The sequence below is a fragment of the Corticium candelabrum genome, chromosome 3 (genome assembly GCF_963422355.1).
Source record: "Corticium candelabrum chromosome 3, ooCorCand1.1, whole genome shotgun sequence".
Classification (NCBI taxonomy): domain Eukaryota; kingdom Metazoa; phylum Porifera; class Homoscleromorpha; order Homosclerophorida; family Plakinidae; genus Corticium; species Corticium candelabrum.
This window is the reverse complement of record NC_085087.1, coordinates 5,554,209-5,569,477: the sequence shown is the minus strand read 5'-3', so window position 1 is coordinate 5,569,477 and position 15,269 is coordinate 5,554,209. Positions and strand designations below refer to the sequence as shown.

The window sequence follows — 15,269 nt, the reverse complement described above, 5'->3', positions numbered from 1 at the left end:
GAAAGATGTTAACAAGCGAGGAGGTGTACACTTAATTTCGTCGTGAGTACCTTACTTGCCAGACCGCTAACAGAGTTACAAAAGTCACTAAGACAGAAAATTTAAATTCCTACACTGATTGAGAAAGCTCCATCCCCATAGCTCTCCGGTTACTACGCCGGTGATGAACTTTCAGTACGCAGCAATACAACATAGTTTGCGCGCATTACTACTGTTAAACAGTATCTATCAAGTACGTCGCGGGTGTTACTGTATAGTCACTGCTATGGTTTCTATCATCCCGCTCAGTGTTTGGTGAGTGTAGGAGGGACACGCCAACGTCTGAGCTTTCTATTAGGTTATATTCTTTACTCTTTACTATAATTTAGCATTGGTTTTTAAATTTGATGGTCTAGGAAAAAGTAGTAGTGACTGTCAAACTGAGGCGGCAGAGACAAGAAGAGATTGAGTAGTCTAAAAGCTTGATAACTACAGTGGTATGTATAAACAGGCAAAATTTGGAGGTCCTACTCTTAGGTTGAATTGTTGGCAGTCTCTAAAAATTTATTATGTTTAGTAATTTTTAATTAAATATTTGGGCTCCAATCTTTTCGACATCTGACTAATAAAATTAAGAGAGTCTTTGACTCTTCAACTCTTCGTACATCGCTGCTCTGCACGACTACAGCTACAATAGCCGTGTGAGTCGACCAGAATTTAGAAACCTAGCAGATTTAGCTAGAAAATGAGCTACACAAAGTCTGTAGAGGTCCTGTATATATCGGCTAGTCCAAAAGAACGCGGACTACTATAGCTACACATACCAGCTACTTGAGAGGTGGTAAACGATGTAGTTTACCTGACTGTGCTCACGACAGAATCTAGATTATTATGGACTATATAATCACCTCTTTTGTACTGTTATGTATACAATTACTTTCTTTCAACAATAAATAATTCGCTAAGTTGTTTACCGCTCCGGGTTTTCTAAGCCACTCGTCCAAATGCAGACCCATATGGTATATGACTTTGTTTCTGGAACAGACCTTAGCTACTGATGTCATCTCATCTTGATACTGTTTATGTTTGTGGGGGATAGTTGACGTAGCACCGAGTGAGTAAAGATAATATTTAGGTTACGGTTTCTGATTACCACCGAGCTAGATATCCTAGGCTTTCGAAGATCAACGAACTTTGGTTAGATGCTCACTGATATCGGACTTCGTTTGGGTTATCAAAGGAGTCACCTAGTGAATCGACTAAGAAATGTTGCTAGTAGAGAGATCGTTTGGGCGGTACATGCATGCATCTAAATACGTCATTCTTCCGCAAGTTAGGGCTTCAGAAAACGGTACAGGAAACAAAACGTTTGCTAAGGTTGGCTAAATTGCGGGTTTGTCGCTTACCGGTACATAGACTACACGGGCAAACAATTAACGACGTCAATTTGCAACTTGTTTGCAAGCAAACCCGCGCTTACCGCTTTTTGTTCTGTTGAGTGGGCGTCTGCGTGGGCTCACATATGATTGGTAAGAAACGGACAACACGGTCAAGAGGTGAGTAGTACGGAAATAGGTCAAGGCTCTGTGACTATAAAAGTGGCTCCAGCAGCACAACCGACATACAGTTGGATGGTGATGATCACAATGATTCCGTATCGACTAATCTGGATTTTGCTGCCATTATTGATGTTTGTCACACACGTCGCTTCGCGTGGAGTGAAATGTGATAGCAGTCAAGACAGCGTGCCTGTTGCACAAATCAATGTGCAAGTTTCTCTTGGAGGGAATAGTACATCAAATGGTTTGATGTCGAGAAAAATGTTGGGAATGAAAGGAGAGAAAGGAGACCGTGGGAAAGCAGGTCCGCCTGGAAGACCAGTACCTGAGAACAAATGTAGCTTCAACTGCTGTTCGCGTCTGGAGGAAATAGAAGAGAAACTATCAAATCTGACTGCAGTGGTCAATCAGTTGATGTCACAAAAGGCAGAAAATGAAACACAAAGTACAACCAAGAAGAGCAACAGCGACAAAGAAAGCGGTTACACAAGTTGTAAAGTGGCTAAACAGTTAGGCCAAGTGCTGAGCGGCGTGTACACTTTGGACCTTGGAGATGGATTGGACTCGTTTCAAGTGTACTGTGATATGTCGACAGACGGTGGTGGCTGGACAGTGTTTCAGAGACGCCAGGACGGTTCTGTCGATTTCTACCGCGGATGGTCTGACTACAAAAACGGATTTGGAGACTTGAACGGAGAATTCTGGTTGGGATTAGACAAAATACACAGATTGACAAAACAGGCGCAGACTCTTCGTGTAGATCTAATGGATTTCAGTGGTCGTCGAACACATGCTGACTATAGAAGGTTTCAGATAAGTGATGAGTCGAGTAAATACTCTCTGACCTTCACATCATTCAGTGGAAACGCCAGCGATGCATTATCATATCACAATGGGATGGCCTTTACGACTAAAGACAACGACAATGATAAGTGGGGTGCCAAATGCGCCAAAAACTGTAATGGAGCTTGGTGGTACAACAAATGTTATTATTCTAACTTGAATGGTCTCTACTTGAAAACTGCAAATTCTCAAAACAAAAAGGGAATCGTTTGGACTACTTCGAAGCACTATTATCCTCTTAAATTTGTAGAAATGAAATTGGCTGTTAGTTCGTAAATGGCGTCTACTGCATGCTACTTACAAAGCGTTAACGCTATCCCAATACATTGATTTTAGCACAGAACGCACGAAACTGTAAGTCGAGTTGCATCAGCATCAGATCAATAAAGCTTGTTTGTGTTTGCGTCTGTTACACAAAAGTTCCAAGGACTTGGGTTGTAATTAACAGCAAGTTCCATGTTGAAAGCGATTACAGTACCAGCGGTCTATGTATATCCCATGCAGAGATTTGAAAAAGATGTATCATTTTAGTGCCTCATTACGGCGCGTAATCAGCATCAAAATACACTTCCTGTAACTATAAATTTAAAAATAAATTAAGAAAGAAGGAGAATAAAACAAAATTGAATTTATTATTAGAGAACGGTCTTATATTGACGTCTAGACACAGGAATTCACGGCATGCAAAGGATACTATTGAGGGCGTTGCTAGCTTAATCTACGAAACAAACTTACCTAGTTACTTGTAGGCCTCTATATACTATAGAAATCGGTATAACCACAAACAGCAGTAGTGACTAGAGCCTCGAGCTTTTTCCAATGTCGCTTACATGCGATTGTCTTAGAACAGTTAAATGCAGTCTACTGGAGGCAACTTCACACAAAACTTTAATACCTTTACTGCACGTGAGTACGCTAGAGTAGCGCAGAGTAGCATGTGCGAAACAGTCGTGGTCAGTAGAGGCCATCACAAAATAATATGTCTCTATGTAAATGTGTTCAACTTGTCTACATAGCACGAGGTCTTTCGGCTAGAACGATGCGTGGAAACAGAACACCTTCCTTGGCCCATTTACGTTTGTCTGCAAGAAATTCGAAACAATTCGAGACCTCCAGAGTCTCCCTAGACACAACCTAGAGAAAGCACACGCTAATTAACGCACAATTTTAGTTTTGTCTAGACATTCTATTGGAGCAGTCGGCCTTCAACATTTCGTTGCAGTTTCCTTCGCTATGGCTTGTCTTGTAATAGCGTCTTAAATGTAGACTTCTGTTCTTGGTTGATATTCAAGCAACCGGAGACCAGCCGTTGCAAATATATGGTTTATAATAAGTAATTAAAATATTTCTTCAAGAGTAAACGTAACCTTATATCACTTTCCTTCTGTCTCAACAGAAGTGCCTTCGCTAACGATTCTCGATATCCAATCAGGACAAATTGTAGTTGCCAACACGTATGTTAGAGGCATAACTGTTTCGTTTGGAGATAATGTTACAATGAAGTTTATTATCTCTGGAAATCCCAAAACGAGCCTTTTGTTGACACACAACGACAATCTCTAAATATCAAAATATATATTAAAATACTGTTTAAATCTATCACATCAAATTCCAACAACAATCTGTTTGTCTTACAAAGCTGATCTTCATACCGACCTTGAGATCAGAAACGGTACTCAACAAATTTTGTTAAGTTTTGCTCTCGTTCATGTGAACAGAGTATTTAATACAGACAGGACACATTGCCACCATACCTTTGACATCTTGTTGCCATGGATGTCTCAGTGACACTTCTTATTCTGGTGTGACCCAACTAAATATTTATTGTTTGTCAAATTTAATTGAAATGCTATTTGACAGGGTTGGCTTGGTGGGGATTTTTTCTGATTGCACTGTTTATGCTTGTGGTTATTGGTGTCCTTACTTTCTTTGCTTATAAATACCGTGAGACTGTTAATGACTTTGTGACCAACTTCTGCAGCAGGGCAGGTATTATTTCATGTACCAGAATGAGTGCTCACAGACTGCAGTAATTCTATTTGTAGGGCACAGTAAGAGTCCAACAGTTCACTGGCATGTAACAACAGCTTATACCATGGGAGAAAATGACAATCGGTATTTCTATTTCACACACACACACACACACACACACACACACACACACACACACACACACACACACACACACACACACACACACACACACACCATCGTATTCATCGTGTGTTCCTGGTGTACTTACTAGTACCCGTTGGGAAGAATATGCTGATGACCATGATGACTCTGATGACGACCCTGACCCACTAGCCATAAGATACTTTGAATCATTTAAAGCCATCCGTTCAAAGCACCACCCCAGGCTCCCACTTGAGTTCTATAAGCCACATCAACAACCAACGGCAACAGCACAGACTGATGAAACAGACAAAGAAGAAGACGTTCACAGGAAAACTACCAGACGCCCTTCAGCAATCAGAAAATGTATTTTCAGAAAACGATACAAATCGAGATTGTGAATCATTCCAAGAAGCAGAGGGCCAGACTGCTGCAGACGAGGATAGAACTGCTCAGGCAACAGCTAATGACATAACTTCATCTGAACACAAAATTTCATGTGCTATTGAACTACCATGTTCCGAAGAGCCACAGCCTCAAAGCAAAAATGAAGAAAAAGATGAAAAGGATTATTGCTCTGATAGAATCATATACCCATCTATTATCCATCCACAGCCATCACCAATTCCAAGACATGGCAATACACCAACACCACAGCATGGGGCAGAAAACATATACACTGCAGTCAAAAAGGATTCCAAAGCAAAGAAAGAGGTCGGCAAAATATAAAGTGAAATAAAATATCACAGTAATACTTGTTTTCTTCCCATGTAAAAATTTCTAAACTACGTTGAACTCGACCTCACAGCACTTGATCAAACAAAATATCAACAAGATTGAAGGCCAACAAAGACCTCCTCCCCCCACCAGCCTTCATGGTGGCTCTGGTAACAGCCAACTTGCTGGTCCTCACATTAAGGCTTGGATCACCAATATAAACTTCTACAAATACGTAAAGTCAATGGGCAGTTTGGTTCAATAGACACTCAACAATGTTCCTAACCTCTTTCTGGAGTGTCACAGGCATCTATTTCTTGTTTCTCTTCCTTGAATTTGTCTCTCTTCAAAGACAAAAGAAATAGTTTAGATTTACTTGGGAAATCCTCCAAGCAAACCATTACTTCTGCAGAATCCAAAAGACTGATGATCTTGTCCAGTCGTCCCATGACACCCACCATATCTTTGTGCAATGTTTGAATGAGGTCTTTGGATACCTCTCTCGTGCCAAAGTAAAGCACACAAGAAAAATGTGATGCAACTGACACAAGGTAGGATACAACTTTAGATCACATTAACATTGAATTAAGTAATAGATTAATGCAAATACACATCACTCTGCTAAACACAATTTTCTACACAACACACTGTACCCAACAAATTACCAGTGCTGTACCATTTAGACTGTAACTTAGATAGGTATAAAATATATATCATATGAAAGAGTTGATCATGTTTCTATTACAAGTGGTCTACACATGCAGTGATCTAGGTATACCCTGTTGCTGACTTCCTTTGACTAGAAAATGTTGGAATAGCACATTTACACACCACATGCATGTATCTTCATCGTATGTACAATTTGACACATCCATACTATCATCAGTCCTACTTACAACATATTGCTCTCTTGAAGATCGCGGATGACATGTTGGTGGTGTGTATGCAACGGTGCCTATCTAGATGCATGGTCCCATGGGACCTTCGCTTGGCTTCTTGTAGAACGATAAATTCGTTTGTTTTGCGATTCTTTTGCAAAAAGTAACAAACGCTAACAACTATTACCTGATCTTTACTCTGCGCTTCTCGGTTTGACGACAGTTTGACCGTAAAATGGAGGTTCACGACATCTCGGCTTTTCTGTCATAATGCGCGGGATTGTTACGTCACCCATTGTTGATGTGCCAAAGGTCTGCTGATTGGCTCTGCCAATTCCCGAGAGTGATTCACGCTGACAAGCTAGTATTACGTCACCTACGTTTTTTTGCGTTCCAAAACGATTGCTGATTGGCTCGACAAACTCCCCGAGCGTGACACACGCTTACAAACAAACATAGATAGATAGATAGAAACATAGGTACAGACATACCGACAGACAGACCGGAAGTCTATTCAACCCGTTTAGAGTGAGCTTCTCGCGAAGCAGTCCACCACTCATTGTGGTGTACTTCTTTTACGCGCGTAGCTTAACAAAAGAATCGCAAAACAAACGAATTTATCGTTCTTCAAGAAGCCAAGCTAAGGTCCCATGGGACCATGCATGTGTGTACCGTTGCGCACGACCAACATGTCATCCGCGATCTTCAAGAGAGCAATACGTTTTAGCTGTAAGTAGGACTGATAATAACGATTGGCGTCGTCTTGCAAGAAATATTCGTAGAAACGCTAGCGCTGCTTTCTTCTGGATCTGGTCACTGCATGTCGCTTCACAGTATTTGTAGGAGACGTACGAGATCAATCTTTATCTAGCTATAGCTACGACGAATTATCATCAGAACGAAAGATGCTAGCAACGTACGGCTCAACGAAAGCATGATAATCTCGTCCGCCTCAGTAGTTGGCTACAAGTGATGCAGGGTCGAGCGCTACAGAATTGAGAAATATCGTGCCCGCTCCTTGCAAGAATATATTTCTAGGTGTAAGTAGGACTGATGATGAACGATCGACGTCGTCTTGCAAGAAAGATTCGTAGAAAACGTTGCCCTGCGTGGTTCCTTCTGGATCCGGTCGCTATAACATACATGTCCTGCTTCACAGTATTTCCGGTGCACGTACATCGATCTCTATCTACGACGAATTAATTTTAACGGAACGAAAGATGATAGCAACGGCTCAACGAAAGCATGATGATCGTGTTCACCTTAAGTGATGCAAGAAAGAACGCTACATGCAGAATTGAGAAATAACGATAACAATCCCGAGAGACGTAGCTGTCACGCATATGCATGTAGTGAATTCTAAGTGTAGTGTGGGACATTGATGATATTTAGTTGATTATCTTTAATCACATCGACGCATCCATGGGTTTTAAAGAATTATGCAACCTAATGATTAATTAATAATAATAAAATAAATAGATAAAATTTAATAAAATTTACAATATTCACAATAAACACGCACACACACACACACACACACACACACACACACACACATTCACACAGCACACACACGCACATGCGCACACACACGCACAACACATGACACACACGCGCGTGCGCACCACACACACACACACACACACACACACACACACACACACACACACACACACACACACACACACACACACATACACACACACACACACACACACACACACACACACACACACAACACAACACACACACACACACACACACACACACACACACAGAGGCACACACACACACACACACACACACACACACACACACACACACACACACACACACACACACACACACACACACACACACACACACACACACACACAGTCGCTCGTAGCTCTGAAGCAAGAGTGTAAACACAGCTTCATTTACTAGTTGATAATGTCATAATATCTGTTGTATTGTAATCATTGCTACTGCAGTGTCATTGGTGCAGTCGATTCCACAATTGGTTTTTTTCTGTAGAAGAGGATGTGCTTTCACCTGAAGCTGTAGCATTGATTCAAAAGTACTGCATTTTTCAGTACAGTCACTTAATTTGACATTCAAGAAGTTGATATTCACAATCTTTATTGCGTGGGTTTCTTTAGCACTGCTGGAAAATGTTACAGTAGACTTTTTGTGGTCATCGAAAAGTAGCTTTTCTTGAAGACAAGTACATCTTTGCTATCAACAAGCTACTGCAACGTGAGGGAAATTACCCAATTCATGGCAGTCTTGTCACTATAGATAGATAGATGTATGTAGATGGTATCATGGTGCACAGTCGAACTACCCAGAAGTCTAAAAGAAAATCATATACTGTGGAGTTTCACGATGAAGATACATTTTCATTTGGCTATGTTGAACTGTTTATTACCAGTATGGCCAAACAGTATGCAGTCATTCAAAAGTTTGCACTTAGAAGAATGGCCGAAATGTGTGCTCAAGAAAACGATCTTTCAGATATTGTTTTTACATTTGGAGACTTACAGGAGCTTTTGGTGAACACTGAAACTCATAATCTGGTAGCAGTTTTAGTAGACAGCGTTGTTGCTCAAGTAGTTTGCATAGAGATGCATAGTTCTTCTGTTTCGTATTTGGCACCTATACCGAATACAGTTGAATGTGATTAGAATGATATGGATTTTTCTCTGATAGTATGAAATATATGTGAAATTGTCGACAACACTTTCATTGGTTGTGTTGTTTACACACACATACACACACACACACGCACGCACACACACACACACCACACACTCATTGATATATATATATATATATATATATATATATATATATATATATATATATATATATATATTGAGAGGAAGCCCTATGCCATAAAGAATGGTCTGTATGCAGGTCTAAAGACACTGATGTTTTCAATGTCGTTTGGTAACTTGCATCATTTGGAGATAACATTTCATTCTTTCTTTCAGGAGCACTTACTTAGGAGTACTGTGATTCAGTTGACTGCATAATTGCACAGGTAGTTTGTAATAGAGATGAAAGGATCTTCAATTTTGTATTTGGCACTTGTGCATAATATAATTGAGTGTGTTAGTTGAGTGTCATTATACTCAGTTTCTCATTACTGTTTATGGAAAATTATAAACATCTCTATGGGTTCAGAATTATGCAGGCTTTCTAGGCACAACGGCAATTAATTGATGCGTGGGGACTAAAATATTACTATATATATATATATACATATATAGGTCTGCATTTCTACAATTGTCAAATCCAACGGTGCTATTGTAATTCTCTTGCTGCCGTCATCAGCAACCAAAATACAGCCTGGTGATCTTCCGATGAAACGACTTCTTCAATAAATTTTTGACTTCTGTTGTATAAATATGTCGCTTGATCCTCGCTTCGAACACGACGCGACTACGCAGCTGAACGAGCGAACACATCGCGGCTAAAACGTAGCGAAGAGTATCGCTCTAGTAGTAAATTAATTTAAGCCTCGAATACGCAGCGAAAACCGGCGATCGCGACGCTTCGCGGTACTTTCGCTTCAACTCGCGTCGAAAGGCGGTGAATCGCTTCGAAACTTCCTCAATAATTAATTGGAATGAGAACTTTGGTCTAGAATGAAATCTCTACACGAATCTGTGGGAGTGAAGGACGGACTTAGTCTTGCGTAGCCAAACCCCTCCTCTTCTTGATATCGATATCTACTGGGTACGCGAGGACTAGGACGGACTCTCCATAGCACGTGATGTGACCACGCCTTTTCCAAGTGCGATGACGGAATACTTTTCGCCGATCTGGCGCAGTGGGTGAAATATCTTGGTTATTAGCTAATGGCGTACTCTGTTTGGGCAAAAACGAGTCATTTAGCCCCAAGTGTTGTGATGAGAGCCCGTTTGGGAGAAACAACAACTCGTTACGTCGACGTACGTCATTCTACCTCAAAGTTACGGCAGTCAGAAAACGGTACAGGAAGCAACACGTTTGCTAAGTTTGTCTAGATTGCGGGTTTGTCTGCTTACCGGTAGATAGAGTACGCGGTAAAGCAATTCATGACATCAATTTGCAACTTGTTTGCAAGCAAATCCGCGCTTACCGCTTTTCGTTTTGTTGAGTGGGCGTCTGCGTGGGCTCACACATGATTGGCAAGAAACGAAGAGCACGGCGAAGGGGTGAGTAGTACGGGAATTGGTCGAGGCTTTGTGACTATAAAAGTGACCCCAGAAGCACAACCGACATACAGTTGGATGGTGATGATCACAATGATTCCGAATCGACTAATCGGGATTTTGCTGCCATTGTTAATGTTTGTCACACACGTCGCTTCGCGTGGAGTGAAAGGTGACCGCAGTGAAGACAGCGTGACGGTTGCACAAATCAATGTGCAAGTTTCTCTTGGAGGGAATAGTACATCAAATGGTTTGATGTCGAGAAAAATGGTGGGAATGAAAGGAGAGAAAGGAGACCGTGGGAAAGCAGGTCCGCCTGGAAGACCAGCACCAGAGAACAAATGCAGCTGCAACTGCTGTTCGCGTCTAGTAGAAATTGAAGAAAAACTATCAAATCTGACTGAAGTGGTCAATCAGTTACAGTCACAAAACAGAGACAAAAAAAGAAGTTACACAAGTTGTCAAGAGGCTCAACAGTTAGGCAAACTAGTAAGCGGCGTGTACACTTTGGATCTTGGAGATGGATTGGATTCGTTTCAAGTGTACTGTGATATGTCGACAGACGGTGGCGGCTGGACAGTTTTTCAGAGACGCCAGGACGGTTCTGTTGACTTCTACCGCGGATGGTCTGACTACAAAAACGGATTTGGAGACTTAACCGGAGAATTCTGGTTGGGATTAGACAAAATACACAGATTGACAAAACAGGCACAGATTCTTCGTGTAGATCTAATGGATTTCAGTGGCCGTCAAGCACATGCTGACTACAGAAGGTTTCAGGTAAGTGATGAGTCGAATAAATACTCTTTGACCTTCACATCATACAGTGGAAACGCCAGCGATTCATTATCTTATCACAATGGGATGGCCTTTACGACTAAAGACAACGACAACGACAAGGGCGGTGCCAACTGCGCCAAAACCTTTAAGGGAGCTTGGTGGTACCACAGTTGTTATGTTTCTAGCTTGAATGGTCTCTACTGGAAACATGAAAGGTCTACTAACGCCCAGGGAATCGTTTGGCAAAAATGGCAGAGCAACATTTCTCTCAAATTTACAGAAATGAAGTTGCGTGTTAGTTCGTAAATGACATCTGCTACTACTTACAAAGCGTTTACGCTGACTCAGTACATTGATTTTAGCACAAAACGCACGATACTGTAAATTGAGTTGCAACAGCTCCAGATATAATAAAGCTTGTTTGTGTTTGCGCCTGTTACACAAAGTTTCAAGGACTTGGGTCGTAATTAATAGCAAGTCCCATGTTGAAAGCGATTACAAGATACACTGACACACAGACACACAGACACACAGACACACAGACACACACACACACACACACACACACACACACACACACACACACACACACACACACACACACACACACACACACACAAACGTATACGCAAATATAGACTTGAAGCAGTATTATCCCTAGTGCCTCGATTATGGCGCATAAAAAGCGTCAAAAAAAACTCTTCCTGTAACTGTAATTATAAAAATTTTAAGAAGATAGAAAATAAAAAATGTATTTGAAAATTATTAGAAGATGGTCTTATACTGATGTCCAGATCCAGAACTAGACGGCATGCAAAGAATACTATTAAGGACGTTGCCAGCTTAATCTATGAAACGAGCTTCCCTAGATACTTGTATCTGTAAGGTTTTTGCAATATAAGAAATCAGTACAACCACAGACAGCGGTGGTGACTAAAGCCTTGAGCTTTCTCCAAAGTCGCCTGCAAGCGATTGTCTTATAGAACAGTATACAATTAAATGCGGTTTACCGGATGCAACTTCACACAAAACTTTAATACCTGAACTGCGCGTGCGTACGCTAATTTAGCGCAAAGTAGCATGCGCGAAACAGCCGTGGTCAGTAGATGCCATCACATGAAATCGGTCTCCACGGCAACCGGTCTACATATCACGAGGTCTTTCAGCTACGAAGATTTATGGAAACAGAATACCTTCTTCAGCCCATTTACGTTTGTCTGCAAGAAATTTGAAACAATTCTCCAGAGTTTCCCTAGACACAACCTAGAGAAAACACACACCAACACACAATTTCAGTTTTGTGTAACTGGACATTTTATTACAGCAGTCGAGTTTTTAATATTTCGTTCCAGTTTTGTTTTGCTATGGCTTGTCTTGTACTAGCGTCTTGAATGTAGAATTCTCTTCTTTGTTTGGAGACCAGTTGATTCAAATATCTGGTATATATTAAATTTAAAACATTTCTGCAATGAAAACGTAGCTGTTTAGACCTTTTCGTAGTCAGTAACCGTGACGTCACTAAAATGCCAGTTTGTTTGATAGTCTTTGAATTCTTGTGTTGATGATCCGGGACAATCGCATGTTACGTGGACTATCACTCGACCACAAGGCTTCAACCAATTCTATAGCAAAACCAGTTGTGATGCGAATACAATAAGAAAGAGTAATTGTTGTATTATTTTAACGAGGATGTGCATGCAATCTTAAAAGATGTCCACTCATGCTCAAAGTTTTTAGTTGCTATATCAAATTTGTTAGTTAAAATGCTGTGTCTGTAGCCAAAAGTGGCTGCCCAAAGTAAGGTAGCTAATTCAAAAGATCAAAAATATATGGAGCAATCGTTTACTAATTAATTAATTACTTAATCTCTTTGCAAGCGTTGTAAATTGTTGATTTGCTGTAATATAATTATAATTTCTGAAATTGTATGTAAGCAATTTATTATTTCTTTTACAGGTTATAGTTGTTACTCAAGAACTAAGTAGTGTATTTCAAAATTATTCGACTTCGTTACTCAAATGTTTACAGTACACAAAATATAGATAATACATAAAAATATTTTAAAATTTTGTAAATATAGGCAAAAAATGGAAAAAATTGAAGCTAGTAAGTATGTTTAAAATCTGATCGATTGATGTCAATTAATGTTAAATAGACACCTATATTGCCTTACAATTGTTATAGCATTTGCGTTAATTAAATTAATTATTATTGAAAGTGATGCATAAGCAGCTATTAAATACATTTAACTAAAACCTGTAAGGATCTCTGTAAGAGAGATCTGAAGCTGTAATGTAAACTGTAACTGATGCAAACAGATTTGGTACATTTTATATAATTATATATGGTTTGGATTAAACTGGCAAACTCCAGCAACTTTCAGTGAAGAGATGTGTTTTACAAATTTTGCTGCAATTTCATTTATTGATATATGTTCTAAAAATTCTATTATAATTAAAACCATACTTGAATCAAGACTATCGTTTGCTGAATGCTTTGACAACTGTAATATATTGCACTACACGGTTTCAGCTATACCATATACTCACTAGACTCACTCTGACGTTTTTGAAGATGGGAAGATGATCTTCACGTTTTATATGAATAAGAATACCCAAAAACGAAATTGCGTCAAAACTTTGAGACTCAAATTGCCTGTCTCTCATGTTCTTTACTAGAAACAAAATCTGTTCCAAACGTACTATATAAAAATAGAGACTATCATGGCAGATCGAGATTCTAGATTCTAAACCTTGGTTACCTTGTCACAAAGACTCTTCTGCTTGCATCGTTTGTTGCACAAATCTACTAAATTTGGACAATATTCAACGGCTGTAACAACAGCATCAACGTATTGGGTTAGACAACAGTAAAATCAAAACAATTAATTAACCAGAAAACACAAACAGCCTACTAGGTAGGCAATTTCTTACGCTTTGTAAGTTGTCTACACTTTGTTTATAATCGACACTAGAGTTGTTTCTGCTTGACTTGCATAAGTCTAGTTACTATAAGAATTTTAAATAAGCACACATAATTTGTGAAGGCTTTTTACCAAATCACCTAACATAGTCTAGCGTAACGCGCGCTAAAAGCAGTAGATTATAGTAAACAGTCCCCCTTAGATATGAAGCTACAATAACTAAAAAAGTGATATTTTATCACGTTTGCTGTATCATGTTATGTTGTTAATTGCCGAGCGTAGCGAGGCTTGTACTCCTGGTTGCACAACAGTAATGGGCGTGGTCCTATATGGCTTTCCATTTGGTGTGTGTGTGTGTGTGTGTGTGTGCGCGCGCGCGCGCGCCCGTGTGTTTGTGCATGTTTGCCCGCGCGTGCGTGTGTGTGTGTGTGTACGCAAATCTCAAATTTCTCCTCCCCACGACCACGTTTCATGATAGGACCTACCTTAAAAAATGGATTCCGTGTCTTACTACAGATGAGTCTAAGAACGATTCGTGCAAGTAATCAAGCGACGAAGAAAATGATTCATGAAGTTCCCTCGCCCCATCCTTTTGTATTGTAGCTAGGGACTGTTTGTACTTGACAACCAATAAACACTTTCAGGAGTTGAATGCCACCTACAGTCAACTATTCACACGTCCCGTACTACAGTATGATCAATCCTTTACTTCACTGTGCTGCATCTAGCACTGTTGATAGTCAATGTTTGCTGATATCAATTTCTATGTCAGTAAATGCCATACCACTTTCGTTACAACGGAACTGAGTGCATACCTAGACTGTACATTTCAACGACGACTACCTATACCAGGCCTATATACGTAATCTAAACTACTAGGAAGTTTGCATGTTTACTTCTATGACAGCTAGGGTTTCAACAAATACGTATTGTCTAGCTAGGACTCGGCGTTTCAGTAGACTGTCTGAAAACTCTGTTGGACGTGTTACTCACGAACGCGAGGCGCCTACGGATACCGTACAACTAGTTAATTAAATTCCTACACTGATTGAGAAGGCTCCATCCCCATAGCTCTCCGGTTCCTACGCCGGTGATGAACTTTCAGCACGCGGGCTATACAATATAGTTTGCGGGCATCACTACTGCTAAACAATATCTATCTAATACGTCGCGGGTGCTACTGTATAGTCATTGCTATGGTTTCTATCATCCCGCTCAGTGTTCGGTGCGTGCACGGGGGACAGGCCAACGTCTGAGCTTTCAATTAGGTTATATTCTTTTCTCTTTACTATAA

The 15,269-nt window shown here is 40.3% G+C and overlaps 3 protein-coding genes across 4 annotated transcripts; 2 read left to right on the top strand and 1 right to left on the bottom strand.

Annotated features, from left to right (window-relative positions):
- The first annotated feature begins 1,625 nt into the window (after positions 1-1,625).
- On the top strand, positions 1,626-2,657 carry LOC134177671 (ficolin-2-like). The gene has a single exon (XM_062644446.1). It carries the CDS (start codon positions 1,626-1,628, stop codon positions 2,655-2,657), a length of 1,032 nt encoding a protein of 343 aa, XP_062500430.1.
- A 2,168-nt stretch (positions 2,658-4,825) lies between these two features.
- Positions 4,826-5,819, bottom strand: LOC134177325 (uncharacterized). 2 transcript variants are annotated; one of them, XM_062644100.1, is made up of 3 exons: positions 5,618-5,819; positions 5,500-5,557; positions 4,826-5,438 (listed from the first exon to the last, which is right to left on the bottom strand). In XM_062644100.1, the coding sequence occupies exons 1-3, from the start codon at positions 5,672-5,674 to the stop codon at positions 5,299-5,301; spliced, it is 255 nt and encodes an 84-aa protein (XP_062500084.1). In that variant the 5' UTR covers positions 5,675-5,819; the 3' UTR covers positions 4,826-5,298. The 2 variants fall into 2 exon arrangements, with proteins under 2 accessions (XP_062500084.1, XP_062500083.1); XM_062644099.1 differs by having other exon boundaries at positions 5,500-5,819.
- Positions 5,820-9,909: 4,090 nt separating this feature from the next.
- Positions 9,910-11,469, top strand: LOC134176751 (ficolin-2-like). The gene is made up of 2 exons (XM_062643410.1): positions 9,910-10,069; positions 10,132-11,469. The coding sequence occupies exon 2, from the start codon at positions 10,351-10,353 to the stop codon at positions 11,356-11,358; it is 1,008 nt and encodes a 335-aa protein (XP_062499394.1). The 5' UTR covers positions 9,910-10,069; positions 10,132-10,350; the 3' UTR covers positions 11,359-11,469.
- Positions 11,470-15,269: the final 3,800 nt, after the last annotated feature.